This window comes from Asterias amurensis, chromosome 5 (genome assembly GCF_032118995.1).
Source record: "Asterias amurensis chromosome 5, ASM3211899v1".
In the NCBI taxonomy this organism is placed as follows: domain Eukaryota; kingdom Metazoa; phylum Echinodermata; class Asteroidea; order Forcipulatida; family Asteriidae; genus Asterias; species Asterias amurensis.
Genome location: NC_092652.1, coordinates 23,582,576 through 23,600,496, shown reverse-complemented (window position 1 = coordinate 23,600,496; position 17,921 = coordinate 23,582,576). Strand labels below are relative to the sequence as shown.

General features: G+C 40.4%; 1 protein-coding gene across 2 annotated transcripts in view; it reads right to left on the bottom strand.

Annotated features, from left to right (window-relative positions):
- The window catches only part of LOC139936905 (cubilin-like), a 96,275-nt gene that overhangs the window by 22,346 nt on the left and 56,008 nt on the right, over positions 1-17,921 (bottom strand). For both annotated transcript variants that reach the window (XM_071931722.1, XM_071931723.1), the window contains exons 25-44: positions 17,429-17,585; positions 16,531-16,715; positions 15,500-15,671; positions 14,912-15,093; positions 13,732-13,900; positions 13,081-13,259; positions 12,545-12,707; positions 10,751-10,864; positions 9,719-9,961; positions 9,111-9,243; positions 8,418-8,611; positions 7,627-7,811; positions 6,449-6,650; positions 5,437-5,634; positions 3,937-4,092; positions 3,183-3,367; positions 2,440-2,620; positions 1,814-1,988; positions 1,195-1,373; positions 522-743 (exon numbers count right to left, since the gene is read on the bottom strand). In XM_071931722.1, coding sequence (XP_071787823.1) covers positions 522-743; positions 1,195-1,373; positions 1,814-1,988; positions 2,440-2,620; positions 3,183-3,367; positions 3,937-4,092; positions 5,437-5,634; positions 6,449-6,650; positions 7,627-7,811; positions 8,418-8,611; positions 9,111-9,243; positions 9,719-9,961; positions 10,751-10,864; positions 12,545-12,707; positions 13,081-13,259; positions 13,732-13,900; positions 14,912-15,093; positions 15,500-15,671; positions 16,531-16,715; positions 17,429-17,585 — 3,574 coding nt within the window. The remainder of the gene's footprint in view (positions 1-521; positions 744-1,194; positions 1,374-1,813; positions 1,989-2,439; positions 2,621-3,182; positions 3,368-3,936; positions 4,093-5,436; positions 5,635-6,448; positions 6,651-7,626; positions 7,812-8,417; positions 8,612-9,110; positions 9,244-9,718; positions 9,962-10,750; positions 10,865-12,544; positions 12,708-13,080; positions 13,260-13,731; positions 13,901-14,911; positions 15,094-15,499; positions 15,672-16,530; positions 16,716-17,428; positions 17,586-17,921) is intronic.

Sequence of the window (17,921 nt, the reverse complement as noted above, 5' to 3'; positions counted from 1 at the left end):
AGTATAAATTAAGTATTAAACTATGCTCACCTCCGTGAAGAGTTAAAACAATGACATTTCTGACGTAATTTGTTCAAAGATTACAAAAGTTTTCCTTCACGTAGAGTGAATCACGATCAAAAGAAAAAGCAAATCGCCATCTTTAAATTAGATCCGGTCATTTTTATGAATGAACCGAGTGACACTGTCTAAAACTAATATCAATCCGCCCATAAGATCTCATTCACAAACGAACAGCGCCCTCTAGCGGCAAAAAAAAATAAAAATTTTTTTTTTTTTTTTTTAAAGCGCCCTCTAGCGGTGAAAAAACTATTCGAATATCCGGTTAATTTCGGATAGTTGGCCAGCGGTATCTGGATAACAAAATTTCACTATTCACCCAGCACTAGTTTTGAAAATGGCCTGTACAGAAATAAAAGTACCCAAACCCTTGTAAAGTAATATGGTATGGATAACTTTTGTTCACCCTAAACCACTGAAGAAAGAGTGAAGCAGTAGCCAAGAAAGAAGCCTCAATTTACCTGATGAGTTTCTGCCGTCATTGACTCGTAGGACGTCGCCCGAGGAGCAGTCTGCTGCTGCACTATTGACGACATTAAAGTTGGTATCGAACGAGAACGTGATGTAGTGACCGTCGGGGGCACGGACCGTCCACATACAATCCAAATTGCTGTCGTAATTGCTAGGATAGCTTGGAGAGGTGATGACTCCGCTAGTCCCGGAGATCGTACCACCGCAGGTAGCTGGAGTATCAAAATGAGTGGAATAGTATACAAATTATGAATGGTTATGAGTAATAGTACACATTTTTTCATGAGTTGAAACATGGAATGTTTTATTTAACGAGGCGGAGCCGGGTTGAATGATGACATTCAATCTTTCAAAGCACACATTTATACATGCGCAGGCAGTGATGTGGTTTCAACTCGACATTTCGATCAGTATGCTCTGATCGTCTTCTGGAGAAGGCTGGACTCTAATGCTGCGTGAGCACTGCTTAAGTAACATGGATCACCTCGTTCATGCAAGAAGGAACCTACAGTTATTTTCAAATTTTCTTATGAGTTTGATCTAAGATATAAAACATAATACAATAAAAATAAATATTTGTTCATTCTTATTTATTTTTTAAATATAATTTGGGGGTGATGGGGTTTAAAAAATAAAAGGGAGAAATCACATCCCTGTACTTACCAATACTGGCCGTTACTTTGAAGCCAGGGTGCACCAGACTGGAGTCAGTGCGGAATCTCAGGACAGCTGCATTGCCTGAAGTTGTGATGGTGTCAGGCACTGTAGTGCCGCATAATTTACCCAGCTCGTTTGAATTCTGGTCACCGCCGTCGAGTACTTGAAGATAATCAAAGTCACAGCTAAACAAAGGGTAAAAGAGTCAGGGCAAGATTGTAAAAGACGGTCGTAAAAGACAGACGCACTATTGTCTGTAACACTAAAGAAAAATGGTTCTTGTTTACTAAAACATGAAGCTTGCGAGCGCAAAGCATGAAAGCTTGAAAGCGCAAAAGCTTGACGTTCAAAGCCTGCTTACATACATTTATCTTTGCCTTTGAAAGCCCCCTCTCTGCAATCAGGCGGTATACCGTATGCTTTTTGTTTTCATTTTCTTATGAATTTGATCTAAAAGATGTTAAATTTAGTTGATCTAATATATGTTAAACTTTGATCTTAGTTATAAAATCAACATTTATTTATTTATTTATTTATTTAACTTTATAATTTTTTTATTTTTTTTAAACGGAATTCTGCTTAAAATTTGAGAAATCACATCCCTGTAAAGAAATCAATACCTCACCTGGCATGGGGCTCAATGTAGAACGGCGACGCAAAGTTCATCTGAATGGCCTCACCCGAGGGCGCTGTCACAACCCAGATACACTCTATGCTGGGTGGGTAGTTGCTTGGGTAGTTAGGGGACATGATGTCACTGCTGGAGATGGCATCTGTCAGGGTCACTTGTCCACCACATCCTGGGGACAATGACAACAATACAATTACATGGGATGCAAGGCATTGCATGGTGAGGTACATGTACGTGTATCACTATATATTTAGTTTGCGATAACACCCTGGCCCAATTTCATGGAGCTTAAGCACGACAATAGCTTGCTTATTTTACACATGTTACTGGCAAAAATGTCATGCCATGTACACTGCTTGTGACTAATATTTAGCTGTTGTTAACTTAGCATAACAATTGAGTGGAGTCTTAGCCGGTAATTTGATTTTACAAAGCAAAGATTTTTTTGCTTAAGCAACTTTTTTTGCTTAAGCAGCTCTATGAAATTGGGCCCAGGTGTGTATCTACTTCCCAGGTAAATATTGCTCTTTAGAGAACTGGCTCACAATAAAGCCCTGGTTTGGCATAGGGTCCGAGGGACAGGGCATGGGGATTTCTGTGATTTTTCTGGCTTTACTAACCTTGTTGTTGGGCGAGGTAGGACAGACTAAAGCCCCTGGCTCCTCCACTGTTGTCAGTTCGGAAACGAACGGTCAACATGTTTCCACTGGTTTCCATAGCAGCGGGTGCTGCCGAACCACAATAGCGGCCGGTTGCAGATGACCCAAGAGGGGGAGAGGTCAGGTCACCGCCATTCAAAACCTACGAACCAATTCAGCACATCTTGAATAAGTTTCTTGACGCCTTTTTAAAAATTATTTCATACGTCCATGGATGTAGTAGTTTATTGACTTATATTGCACCCATTCCATAAAATTTACAAAAGCACAATAATAGACCGATTGCGCTACCAATGTTTCACGTGACCTAGTGGGTATAGAAAAACAATCCTACACAGTAAAGATTTGGGGAGACTCGTACCATAATCGGCTTTATTTTTGAAAAATAACACTTATAACTAAAAACGAAGAAGCTCTATTTATTAAGTTGAATGTTGGGACATTAATTTAAATCACATTTGCCGTTTTATATTTACAGTATTCTACTACACAAGAGGTTTCTTTTGAGAGTATTGTTCGACTACTGAGGTTTGAGGGAGCCCACGCGCCGTGGAATTTGCTCTGTGCACGGCGTGAAGTCGGGCTGTGATAAGGGAGATCCCAAAGTTGTCCGACTCTAGCTGACAGCTTCCCCATTCTATTAGGATAATTTAAAGAGTAATTTGTAGTAATTTGTTTCTTAGCTGCTTCAACAAGAGACTAACCTGAACGTAGTCGTTGACACAGTTTGTGCTGGTTTGGATGTTAAAATCAGACAAGAAATTGACCGTGATGGTAAAACCACTCGGTGCCTCAATGACCCAGGTACAGTCTCGGTTGTTGGTGTAGGTGCCTGGGTATAGCGGACTGGTGATCACGCCCAACGAACTGGAGATGTAACCGCCGCAGACTGCAAAGTACAAAAGTGAGCAAGAGTTGGTGTAAGTTTTAGGGAGGGTTAGCTGCACGTTACACAAGCAAAAGCGTGAACGTGAATGTGAGAAAATGTTGTTGTAAAATCTCACGTTTTAAGCATACTTGAAGTTACAACAATTTGTTCATGTCAGGTACGTACACACATATACATGCACACATCATACGTTAGCATGAAATAAGCCCAAAGTGTTGACATCACCTAGAAAGAACACAATTTTTTGACGTTCACGTTCATGTTTTTGCTCGCGTAATGTGCAGCTAAACCTCCTTATCGTTTGAAGCTTTGCATGGTGTGGATAAACATGGAGAAACTACACATAAATAGTAAACTTGCGGGTACAACCATGTGTAAATCTCTCTAGTTGGGAGTACTAGTGTTAGCTTTGAAAAGAGCCGGTGTGGTCTCGCTGACAACTATAAAAACTAAACTGAGATACATGTACTAACAGGTGAATTTCACAAAGAGTAAATCGACCCCGGGTAACTTTTGAGGTACAAAAACTTTTGCAATGACAACGGTAAAAACTAAATTGAGCCACCTACATGTCTGGTAAGTGGCCTGGAAGCCTGTGCCGTTAATCGAACCATCAGAATGGAAGACAGCAAGCATCATGTTGGATGTAGAGTACAATGGAGATGGATCCGGCTCTACACGGCCACAGAAACGGCCGAGGCTTGTAGCCGTGTCGATTGTGTCACCTGGAGAAAAATAAAAAGTATACATTGTTTTTAAAGGTAGTGGACACTATTACTCAACATTTTAAAACTTATTTGGTTAACGAGCAATGGAGAGCTGTTGATAGTATAAAACATTTTGAGAAACGACTGAAGTAACGTAATTTTTGAGAGAGAAGTAATTTCTCACTAAAATGTTTGAATCCAATTCAACACCTCAGCTGAGGTCTCGAATTCAAGCACCTCAAAGCACACAACTTTTTTGCACACATTTATTTCATTGCTGCCCTACATGTACATTTACACATTTTACACATTTTACAAAGTTTGTTAAAGGAACACGTTGCCTTGGATCGGTCGAGTTGGTCTTTGAAAAGCGTTTGTAACCGTTTTTTATAAAATGCATATGGGTAGAAAGATGTTGTAAAAGTAGAATACAATGATTCACACAAACATGCCTCGAAATTGCGTGGTTTTCCTTTTACCTCGTCGACTAACACGTCGGCCATTTATGGGGGTCAAAATTTTTACTCCCATAAATGGCCGACCATGTTAGTTCGCACAGTAGAAGGAAAACCACGCAATTTGGAGGCAAACTTGTGTGGATCATTGTATTCTACTTTTAAAACATCTTCCCAACCATATGCATTTTATAAAAAACGGTTACAAACGCTTTTGTTTTGACCAACTCGTCCGATCCAAGGCAACGTGTTCCTTTAATTATATTCAAATTATGAGTAGTTTACAGTATTACATTGTGTGACAAGGGTGTTTTTTCTTCAACTTCGACGACTAATTGAGTTCAAATTTTCACAGGTTTGTTATTTTATGCATATGTTGAGATACACCAAGTCAGCAAAATAATCTTTGACAATTACCAAAGGTGTCCAGTGCCTTTAAAGGATTTGTGTACTTTTTGTAACACAAAACACAGTGTCCACAGATTTACATTAAACTTACACCATTTGAAGATAATGATTGTAGAAAGCGTACCTTAAAATATTAGTTGCTGAGGTGCTGTAGTTTTTGAGAAATGAGTAAAACAATGTCAAGAAAATACGTTTTTACATGCTAAAATAATTTTTATGCTAATCATAATTTACGTCTCATGATCACTGAGACGTAAATTATTTTCATGACATTGTTTTACTCATTTCTCAAAAACTACAGCACCTCAGCACAAAATATTTTCAGGGAAGCTTTCTACTATCATTATCTTCAAACTGTATAAGTTTAGTGTAAATCTGTAGACATTGTGTTTTTTTGTCCTACAAAAAGTACATAGACCCTTTAAGGATACAACTCAGGTTTGAGTGGTAGTGGCGCTTATATTCAACTAGGTGAAACCTTATCTTGAGTCTTCCTCACCATTATACAGCTCCACGTAATCATACAAACATGATGTGTGAGCCTCAATGTTGATGTCACTGAGCTGCAGTTTGACCGTCTTGCCCGGGTCAGCCTCTACCAGCCACTGGCAGTCCAGGTCGCTGGCGTAGCCGTTCGGGAAGTTTGGAGAGCTGAACATCTGTGCGTTTTCTCCGGCAAGCAAGTTGGCGCCGCATTCTGCAATGAACAACAGCAAAAGAGTACACGTTTGAAGCATTGCATGTATTTTAAATTTTTAAATTTTTTTTTTTATGCAAGTCGCCTGACACACAAGGCCTGAAGGCCACTACAATTATTTTTTCCAGAGGCCATTGCCACCTAATCCTGGGCTGAAACAGGGTTACCCCCTTTACAGTCCATATGGATGTAGGCTCAGGTATCATCAATTCGAAGCCTGGCCGGTAGAGCAGAAAGTACTAACTCCCCAATTTTATGTAGCAAGTGTCACGACCGGGATCCAAACCCACACCCTGCTGAACAAACACAGTTGCTTGAATCCGGTGCTCTTAACCGCTCAGCCATGACACTGCCACGGTGAGGTAAATGTATCAATATATTTATTTGGTTTGCGGTAAAACATGTCTCTTCAATATCCTGTCGATGACTGGAGCAAGCTAGATGAAACATTGGGACCAACTAAGAACTCACTCCGTGGTAGTTAAGTTAATAACGAAGTCGGGTTGGCGCAATGGTGTCTTGCCTCGCTGTCCACCACTGGTACCCCCCGTTGTGAATCCTACTAAGGGCACTATGTGGATTGGGTTTTCCAGTCCGTACTTGACTTCGTGGGTTTTTTCTTAGAACATTTCTCTGGGGTTTTTCTCCCACTTCTAAAACTGAAATTTCTTCATTTTCATCTCACCTTGTCTACATACTGAAAAGGCTTTGACAAGAATTATCATTGATGTAGATAATGATACTGTAAGACTTGTTTAGCAAGTTTTTGTGCTTACAGGCTTAAGAAATTTGGACCAGGTTGTAATATACTTACGACCTGGTGGCAGGGTAGGTGGAACTACAGTCAGGACTCCAGACACTTCAGTCCATTCTACCAGAAAGCCTGGGTAGGTCACGGAAGAGTCAGTTCGGAACAGCACCGTGGCTACACTTCCACTACTCTCCACTGCATCGGGGAGATCCACGCCACAATCGGTTAGAAGGATCGGAGACGAGGAATCTGCACCATCATACACCTACAGAGAACAACAACAACAAAATAAACAAGAATCTGACATGAATTCATTTAAGAATAAATAAAGCTTTCTTTGTGCACAAAAGACGCACACTTTTGTTCCCGTCTTCTTTTGAAAACTGCTGAGGTGTAACGACAACGAGGGGCGCATAGCAATGCTCGTCCACTTCACTGCCAGCTCTGGTCAGAGAAGGTTTTCGCATATTAAGACAGTTTTCTTCACTACTATTTTCTTTAGCCAATGTAGCAGGTTTGGACTTGGCTTGGTGGTGTTTGCCCCTCATCACAGGGAAGATCTTGCTCATTGGTTAAAGTTGTAAGTAACAGATATTAATTACAGGTAATTATTAATAACCTTGTCTAGGCAGTTGCAGGCATTTTCACATAACTTTAGGCCTCGAAATTCTTAGGCCTACCTAATTTAAATTGTTGGTAATGTTATAAAATAATCTAACTCTTACCACAAAAATCCGATCAGTAGGATTTTGAAACTTTGCATGATGGAAATACGAAAGAGAAAACACCGCGGTAAACACCATGTAATGATAATCTCTAAAAATGAGTTGGGTTGGTTCTGAAAAGGTGGTTCTGAAAAGAACCGTTGGTTTCAACTCGACGTTCCGATCAGTATGATCTGATTGTCTTCTGGAGAAAGCAGAATCTAGTCACCAAAACTCAAGTCAACAACGATAAAACCAACATTTTTGTTTGTCTCATCAGTGACAGGCATTACAAAAATAATTTGTTGGTTGCACAGCTCACTTTCAAGTAACGATATTCAGCAAAGACCTGACCACATATTTGTCTCCATCTCTCTGACAGAAACAAAAATGGTCACGCCAGCGCACCAACCAGAAAGAAACTAAACTGCCGTAGCCTTTATCCTTTCAACGATTTTTATGCATTTGAGAGGGTCACATCTATGAAGCTCAGCTTTTGGCGAGTCAGTGCTTCCAGGAAAACACAGTCTTACTCACCTCGAACGCATCAAAACCGCATTCAGTACTAGATGGTTCCACGGAGAACTCTATAAACCGGATGCGAACTCTCCTGTTTGTTGATACATAGATTGTCCACATGACATCCATATTGTTCAGGTAGTTATTGGGATATAATGGTGAGGAGATCTGACCGGTTGGTGCGATGAGGTCTCCTCCGAAGACTAACAGAAACCGAAAATGAGAAAATAGAATTAAGAGAAATAGAACGTTGCGACACATAGAAACAGGTTTGATATTTTGTTTTTGGAACAAAAAGGAAGGAATATTCATTTGTTCATTCATTCATCAAATTTAAAAATTGGCAGCACAAAGCTGAATAATGTGGCGTTGCAAGGTAAAAATCTCTGAAAAAATGTTTTTTTTTTTTTTTTTCTTTTCTTAAATAGCCCAGCTGGTTATCTTTGAAAATGTATCAGCCGCCATTTAGGAAAAAGAAGAAAAAAAAACTCCTTCCGTTTTTCAAAAAGGCAACAACAGTTTTTTATTTTTTATTTGGCCTTTTCTTGGTTTGTAAAGGTTTATGTCTAGATTTGCAACACTGCATGGACCACTTTGCCAATTTTTATTTTTAAAAAGTAGCCCAGCTGGCTATCTTTGAAAATGTGTTGGCAGACCATTTAAAAAGAAAAATGCCATCCTTCCTTTTTTCAAAAAGGCAGGACACGAAACAATTTTTATTTATTTATTTGGCCTTATCTTGGTTTCTCAAGGTTTATGTCTGACTGCACTGGACCATTTAATGGTATCTTTAATCAAAGCATAATTACCTAGTCCGAAGTTGGCGAGGAAACCGGTTCCAGTTCCAGAGGGATCGGAGACGAATTTGAGCCACATGGTTCCAGTTGCCGTCAGGTTGCTGGGCCTGCGAGGTCCGCAGTATCGGCCGATCAGTGCCCCATTCTCATCACCAACTCTAGCCTCTAGATAGTCCAAGTTACAGTCCACTTCCAGGTTAAAAGCACTGTCAGATTGGAAATTTGTATAAGGAGAGATTTTAAACCCAAAAAGTTCATTTGAATCGGTGTCATGGATTGTTGTGGTCAAGTGATCTAGTGCATCAGACTTCAGCTGCTCTCTGCCAAATGTCCTATTGACCCCTTGCACGCACGTCACACGCGGCGACTGATGCCACGCTCACCATGTTGGTGGGCAGTTAGGTTTACGTGTAGATTTTTCTGATGATGACGTCAGGTGAAATGGGTCAATATATAACTATTTTCTCTGTTTGGAGTTAATCGCTCAGTGAGTGTTTTATTGAAAGAAAAAAAAAAAATCAATGTCAAGCAAAATGTGTAATCTGTTTTTCACTATTTTCTCGTGACCCAGATGGCTGATCGATCACAAACTTCTACAGGTTTGTCAGTTTATGTATACGGTGGATTACTTAAAGTGCTTACACTGCCAGCAAGTGTTTTGTTAGCAAGAACCAATTCTGTAATGTTCCTTTAAAGGGAACTTACCTAAATGAAACCTGAACCTGGTTGCCTGGTGATGATTGGATCGTCCAAACACACTCTGTGTCACCGGGATAGCTAGCTGGGTAACCGGGGCTGGCAAACGCACCACTCTGCGCGGTGAAATCGGCACCGCAAACTGGAGGACAGAAAAGGAGGTACGACCAGTTAAACATCCAGCAAACTGTTAAAAGCACTGGACACCTTTGGTAAAGACCAGTATTCTCACTTGGTGTATCCCAGCATATGCATAACATAACAATTCTGTGAAAATTTTGACTCAATCGGTTATCAAAGTCGCAAGAGAATACTGAAAGAACAAACACCGTTGTTGATGACATGAAAAGGATTCAGGCCAGCAGATTTTTAGTATTTGAGCGAGAAATGACCTCTTTCACAAAAACTATGTTACTTAAGATGTTTCACAATGTTTTATACCATCAACAGCTCTTTTATTGCTTGTTACCAAGTAAGTTTATGTGCTAACAATTATTTTAAGCAACTACCAAGAGTGTCCAGTGCCTTTAAGATGAACTTCTTAAATGCCAGACAGTTTCCAAAAATATGCTGTCTCGTGCCTTTAAAGAAACAAATATTAATGAAGAGTAGCTCACCAGACAATGAAGTGGAGTACACAGCCCTAAATCCGGTCAACTGCAATGAGCTATCCGACACAAAGCTCACAGTCAGAGCCGAGCCGAAGGAAGTAATAGGTGCAGGTATAGAGGTGCCGCAGTACTGGTCGATCACAGGTGCCGAGTCATCATTCCCCTCATACAGCGTAATGTAGTCATGTTCGCAACCGGTCGTCGACTGCTCGATGTCCATGTTGGAGAAGCTGAGTGTTACACGGTCTCCTACGTAGCAATTGATAATAAACGATAGTTAAATATTGAGTAGGATTTGAAACTCTGCACTCGCAAATATTGAATCTGAGAAAGGTTTTAGGCATGAAGCCTTAATTAGGCATCTGAAAGCCAGAATTCAATGCAACGAGGGTGTTTTTTCTGCAAATATTTTCTTGCAAGTTGGTGGAAAAAAAACCCACCAAAACGATAGTTAAATATTGAGTAGGATTTGAAAACTTTGCATAGTGGGAGTACAATCAGGTGAAGTTTGCAGTAGTAATATGTGTAAATCTCTTTTGAGTTGTGAAGACGATCAGGGCAAGCTGCTCTTAGCTTCTCACTGGCTGAACGAAATACAATATCAATTCCTAAACCCTGTGAGAATAAAAACTTGCTAAGCACAGACAAATTTTGCCAAACAGAAACTGTTTACCAGCCAAAATTCCTTGAAGTTTTTACTGTTGCCCCACTCATTTTTTGCTAAGCAAAGAAATTAGCTTAGTAGTGTTTTCGGCTCAACAGCTTTCTGAAATCAATCAATGTTGAACTCGGTCCAATTTCATAGAGCTGCTTAAGCGCGTAAAATAGCTAAGCACAGCAAAATTATGCTTACCGAAAAAACAAACATAGCTAAGCAGTATTTTCTGCTTACAGGCTTTATGAAATTGGCCCTGGTCTTCAGAATAAGGTTACCAGCGAAACTACAATGTAGTGCGTACAATCAGTGACTGGTATTCAGCTCATTTCTGCTTAGCAGCAAACAGCTTTAAGAAACTGTGCCCAAGTCTTAAGACTTACCAGGATTGGGCGATTCAATGACCCAGGTGCAGTTCTGATTGGCCGGGTAGGCACCCGGGTAATTAGTCGTCTTGAGAACACCGGTCTGTGTAGCGTCCAAACGACCCCCACAAGCTGAGAAAGAACATTTTAAAAATAATCATTATTTTTCATTGGTCTATTGCTTATACGTTATATAGACCTTATACACATGGCGTCAATTCAGTAGGGCACCCTCACCTAGAGGTCAAAAGGAGGTTGTTCATTGGCCAATCCTGTGCGCCGCGCGTACAAACCTGCGCGTTTCGATTGTTTCGTCACCGTTTTTCCACGAAGATGGCCGCTGGATGACGTCAATTTATAAGGTCTATTGAAAGGATGAATTAATGGCAATGGACACGTTTGGTAATTTACTCAAAATAATTGTTAGCATAAAAACTTCTTTGGTAACGTGCATAGGAGAGCTGTTGATAGTATAAAACATTGTGAGAAACGGCTCCCTCTGAAGTAATGTAGTTTTTGAGCAAGAGGTAATTTCTCACTCAAATGATACAATACTTCAGGCTTGAAGTCTTTTATTATGCAACAAGGGTGTTTTTTCTTGCATTGTTCTTGTGCAACTTTGACAACCGATTGAGTCCAAATGTTCATAGATTTGTTATTTTATGCATATGTTGGGAAACACCAAGTGAGAATACTGGTCTTTGACAATAACCAAATGTGTCGAGGGTCTACAAATGAAATTTACAATATTAAAACTTACTATATTAAAATCAAAAACAAGAACACACATTCAAGAGCTTCCAAAAATTACATCTTGCAATCAGGGAGACTCAGTACAACAATCAGGGAGATCTTTAAAGGGAAGGTACACGTTTGGTAATTGTCAAAGACCAGTCTTCTCACTTGGTGTATCCCATCATAACCATAACATAACAAGCCTGTGAAAATTTTGGCTCAATTGGTCATCGAAGTTGCAAGAAAATGATGAGAGAAAAAACACCCTTATTAGACGAAATTGCGTGCTTTCAGATAAGAATAAAAGACTTCTATCTAGAAGTCTTTTATTATTTTAGTGAGAAATTACATGTACCTCTTTCTCAAAAACTATGCTACATGTACTTCAGAGGGAGTCGTTTCCCACAATGATTTATACTATCAACAGCTCCCCAATGCTCGTTACCAAGTCAGTTTTTAAGTTAATATTTGTTTTGAGTAATGTGTACCTTCCCTTTAAAGACACTGGACACTATTGGTAATTGTCAAAGACCAGTCTTCTCTTCTTTCTTGGTGTATCTCAACAAATGCACAAAATAACACACCTCCGAAAATTTGAACTCAATAGGTCGTCAAAGTTGCGAGATAATATTGAAAGAAAACAAAAAACACTCTTGTTACACAAAGCTGTGTGCTTGCAGATGCTTGATTTCAGAACCTCAAAATCTAATTCTGAGGTCTCAAAATCAAATTCAAATATTTAAGTGGAAAATTATGTCTTTCTTCAGAGGGAGCCGTTTCTCACAATGTTTTATACTATCAACAGCTCTCCTTACAAAGTAAGGTGTTATGCTTGCAACTATTTTGAGTTATTACCAATAGTGTCCAGCCGTCGATTTCACCAAACTCTTCCTAACTTCGGATTAATCTTAGGACTTAGGACGGGTCAGTTCCGTATCCAAATACGTAGGGCGCATTGAACCCATCCTAAGTTAGGACGGGTTACTCGTCCTAACTCGAGTTAGGATTAATCATAGCATTTCGTTAAATCGGCTGCAGGGCCTTTAAGATTAGCAGCTCATGACTATCTGTACTCACCAGTTTCATAAGTGGCATGGAATCCTGTGTAGGCGACACTGGAGTCAGACAACATGCGAATAAACATCTGATTCCCCGAGGAGTACACAACGGCTGGGACTGGCAGGCCAGTACCGCAATGGGTAAGAAGTAGTGGGTAGTCCAGAGAAGGGCCGTCGAACAACTGGTGGAAGGGATTAAGAGAAAATAGGATTATCAAATGGAGAAAGGTTCTTTTAGTGGTTCGTGAGGTTAACATGATGACGGCTGGGACTGGCAGGTCAGTACCGCAATGGGTGAGAAGTAGTGGGTAGTCCAGGGAAGGGCCGTCAAACAACTGGTGGAAGGGCTTAAGAGAAAATAGGATTAACAAATGGAGAGTGTTTTTTTCAGGGGGTTCGTGTGGTTTACATGATGACGGCAATGGGTAAGACACAAGCATCACGACTCCCAAACCCACACTCTGCTGAACAGAATCACAAGGGCCCGAGTTTGGTGCTCTTATCCACTCGGCCACGACACCCAAACAAAAACAATCTAAGAGCACACCAACTGACCTTGACGTAGTCGTACACACAGCTTGCTCCCTCCAAGTCAAAGTCCAGAAACTTGAGCTGCACACGGTGTTCATCAGCGACCGTGATCAGCCATGTGCAGTCAGTGTTATGAGGGTAGACGTTGGGATAGTTAGGTGAATGGAAGTCACCTGTCGGCGTGGAGTAGTTACCCCCACAGCCTAGAAAACAACAAACTAAGGTGTTTAAAAGAACATTCATAAATACCTCACACAGTTTCGCTATTCCTATTGGTGGACAATGTCACAGAAATAATTTCCGTCTCAGTTTTAGCATATAAAACGCATTTACCAGTTAATACCATAACTGGTTAATACATATACGTTTTACATGCTTAAATAATTTTTGTCTCACTGAGACGAAAATTATTTTGAGACCTCAAAATCTAATTCTGAGGTCTCAAAATAAAATTTAAAGAAAATTACTTCTTTCTCGAAAACTACGTCACTTCAGAGGGAGCCGTTTTTTCACAATGTTTTATACTATCAACCTCTCCCCATTACTCGTTACCAAGTAAAGTTTTATGCCAACAATTAATTATTGTGAGTAATTACCAATAGTATCCACTGCCTTCAATAAGGACCTTTTAAAAGAATTTTTGACATATTATTTTATCGAGAGGGAAATTCTTACCGCCATCTTGAGATTGGTAAGTCGCTGAGAAGCCCCGTCCGCTGATGCTCGAGTCTGTGCGGAAGTAAACATACATGTATCTCCCTGTTGTAGAGATGGTTTGAGGTGACGACAGGCTGTGGCAAAGTGATACCAGCTGAAGACCAGAATCATCTCGTCCCGAGTAGACCTGTACAAATAATAATAATAATAATAGTAATAACCAGTTTTTATATAGCGCTTTTCACACCAAAAGGGCGTCTCAAAGCACTTCCAACATTACCCCTGGTCACTGGGCCTTAATTCACTCCTTAAACCATCTCAGCTCCCTGGTGGGGAGCATGCAGCCTGTGCTATATCAATCATGAGAGCATATCTGCCTTAACAGCTACATTTACCCCTGGGTGGAGAGAAGCAACTATAGTTTAGTGTCTTGCTCAGGGACACAAGTGTCACAACCGGGATTCAAACCCACACTCTGCTGAACAGAAGCAGCAGAGTTTGAGTTCGGTGCTCTTATCCACTCGGCCATGACCCCCTGACGCAGAAAAAAATTGTGATGCAAAAAAGCAAACGAGTTGTTTATTCCACAGTTCATGTTTTCTTGATTTTATATACATACTCTATGCTTCAACACTGTTGGTACCACCTTTGGTTCCAAAATTGTGTACGAGGGAATTTTCACACATTTATGACAGCCGTATTTTGATATTAAAATCATTTTTGATTGTTGTACAGTACATGTGTGTGTTATTATAAGTTATCACACAAGCACGAGTGGAATACGCGAGTGGAATAATATATTTTTTCGTATTCCACGAGTGCGCGTGTTATAACAAATTTATCTTCCAGTTTCACGTACGTCAAGGCGCAAAGTTTCAAATTTCAGAACGTTATTTTGCGACGAAGCGCACAAAGTTTAGAATGTTATTTTTGCACTGTCTGTATACGGAGCGTGACGCGTTTACACTAACAATACGCACTGTGTAATAAAAACAAAGGAAGTAGGGTATAAAACAGAGGAAGTAGTTAATATGTTTTTATCCCCCTATAGTAGTTCGAGCATCTGATTGGTGGATTGGCGCGACTGGAAGATAATGTTTATATTTATACTAGCCCCATGAGCACTTTCACGGATTTGTGCGCTTAAAAATTATTATTAATATTATTATAACCAATCCTAAATCCACTTAGTACCCACATTGAGAGCGTCATACTGACAGTCGTTGCTAGCCTCCACGTCAAAGTCAGTGATGGTCAGAGTGATAGAGTGGCCGTAGTCAACAGTGATAGTCCAGGTGCAGACTCGAGAGTGGTCGTACGGATTGGGGTAGTTTGGACTGCTCAGTGACCCAGTGTTTTCTGTCAGCTCACCACCGCAGCCTGTACAAAATAAAATAAAAGGTAGGAGAAAATCGTAACTCTGTTCTTACTGCATTGTTTGACTTTAAACAAAAAGTTTGTCCATTGAAGCGTGAAAAGTAAGCATATACAAAATTCAAGAGGGTGGTTATCTTGATCGACTTAAACTGGACACTGGACACGTTTGGTAACTGTCAAAGACCAGTATTCTCACTTGGTGTATCCCAACATATGCATAAAATTGTGAAAATTTTGGGCATCGAATTTGCAAGAGAACAATGAAAGAAAAAAACATTCTTGTCGCACAAATTTTTAATAAACAAAAAATAGAAAAAAATAGGATTTTCGGTAAAAAAAGTGAAGAAATCACACCCGTGTAAGGTACTCTTTGACTATATCCTGCGATAACAACCCCACGGAAACTCACCATTGACAACGTAGGATGCCTGGAATCCAGCGTCTGCAATAGAGGAGTCCGAGACGAAGCGAATCAGGAGGTAGCGATCAGTGCTGGTGAAGAAGACGCCGTTCGGCTGGACATTCTGGCCACAGAGCCGGTCACCAATCAGTGGTGAATCGTCCTCTTGACCATCGCGAATCTGCCAGAAAAAAAAGAAAAAAAGAGAAATTTATTCCCCTGCTTTAGCCTCCTACTGTCTGACCATTCATCATGTGGTTTTAGATAAACTATGCCAGCCTACAATATACAACAGGTTAACACTTCTGTGAATTGTTGTAGCGCACTAAGCTTAATCAATCACAAGAACCATATCTGCCCTCACAGGTACCCATTTTATACCCCTGGGTGAAGAGAAGCAATTGTAGTTCGTCAGAAAGACACTCCTGGCATAAAGAAAACACAATTCTGCTAATGACGGTACTTGAAGCCATGACTGAAAGTGAGTGTTCATATTAGCTGTAAAGCTGAAGAGAGTGTCTACTAGTCTGTGGTGCATTCTACGGTTCAGTATACCTCTATTGTTTCCTGTTTTCCCCTTTTGTTTTTGTGAGTGTACTCAAATGTGACATGTGACCAAATGAATCTATTGGATGGGGGTAAGGTAGAAACCGCTTTAAAAGGTTTGAATTTGGCGGCAGCCCTAGTGCCAAATGCGAGTGAAAACAGCAGCGGGTGAGTCAAAACCTTCATGCGGTTGGAAGCGAGTTTGACTTGAATTTTACGTCACAATTCTCCTATCTCAGCGATATTCCCAAGTACAAGTTGAACAGAGTTGAACTGCTGCGATTTATTTGTTGCGCATTTGTGACGTCAACACTTGCTTCGCATTCGCATTCGCATTCGTATTAACCTTACACCTAAATGTTGTCATTCATCTGCTGAATACTATTGAATCACTGTGCACAAAATATATTTCATATCTCATGCTACTGTATTACTTTGGTAATTTTAACATTTTATGTGTATTATTGTAATGAATAGTCGCATTGAAATGTTACCTCAATATAATCATAACTGCAGCTGACGTGGTCTTCCAACGTCAACGTAGTGAAGGTGAGGTTGACAGTGTTACCCTCTGTAGTCTCAATGATCCAGGTACAGTCTCGGCTGTGTGGATATGCATCCGGGAAGTTTGGACTCTCAATCACACCGCTGTAGCCGGTCAGGCGGACATGGTCGCAATCTGATGGACAGATGGTGGGGAGAAAACCATTTTTCAGTTACAAACTCGTGTGTAACATAAATGCCATTTTAGGTGGTACGCTTTTAAAAGACAACAAAATATTTAGATGTTTGCAAAAAGCCTCAACGGCTGGGCTTTAAAACTTGTCATATACATGTATCTTCTTTCCTAAAGTATCTTCAGCTCTTTGGGTTTTAGTGCAAGCCATATACAATAGTTCCATCATTTCATCCACAAGAACACATCACACCAATACTTCATCAACTTCACTGGCTCCCCGTACATTTCAGAATTCGGTTCAAAATGATCCTTCTCATGTTTAAGGCTCTTCATCAACTCGCCCCTATCTACATCCGGGACATGCTACAACTTTGTAATGTCAGGCCTGGTCTACGGTCATCGGCTCTCACACTCCACATACCCATATCCCGCCTCGCTAGCTATGGAGACAGAGCTTTCTACAGCATTGCACCTCGTCTTTGGAACTCACTGCCGCTTGCCCTCAGAACACAAAGTAATCCCTCAATCTTCAAACGGCAGCTCAAAACACACCTCTTTTAACAATTATCTTAATCCTGGACTCTTGACTTTCGGAACCGGCGCCCTTGAATGGCATTTTCTTTGTTAGATTCTGTGCGCTTTATAAGTGCTGTATATTATTGTTATTATTATTAACCATTACAATGATTACTCCTATTAATTAGATGACTTACTGGTTTGGTAGGCGGCATGGAATCCCCGCCCTGCCATTGAGTAATCAGTTCGGAACTTGACCCTGAGCGAGTTACCCGTGGACTGGACTGGTGCTGGAAAGTCTGTACCACAGAACGTTCCCAATTCAGCGTCATTCTCAGTTAGGCCATCAAAAACCTAAACAGGATACGACAAAGAAAAATAGTTATATTTCTTTAAAATAGGAGAGATCTTTGGAACCATGTGCACTTATCAAAGAGAGGAGGGGTTTGCCCCTGTATTCTTGGTTTGATTGGTGACATATTGCGCCACAGCACCTTGTAAAACGTAGCTCAACAATACTTTGCAGGAAAATACAGAATATTGAAGTTCTTTGAATGTTACGGAGTGACTAATTTGCGTTATAGGACACTCTAGCCACTAGGACTAGACTTACATAGCAACACCTACAGGCAACATATTGGCATGGACAGTAGGATCGCAGTGAAACATTCAATCACTTAACATTATATT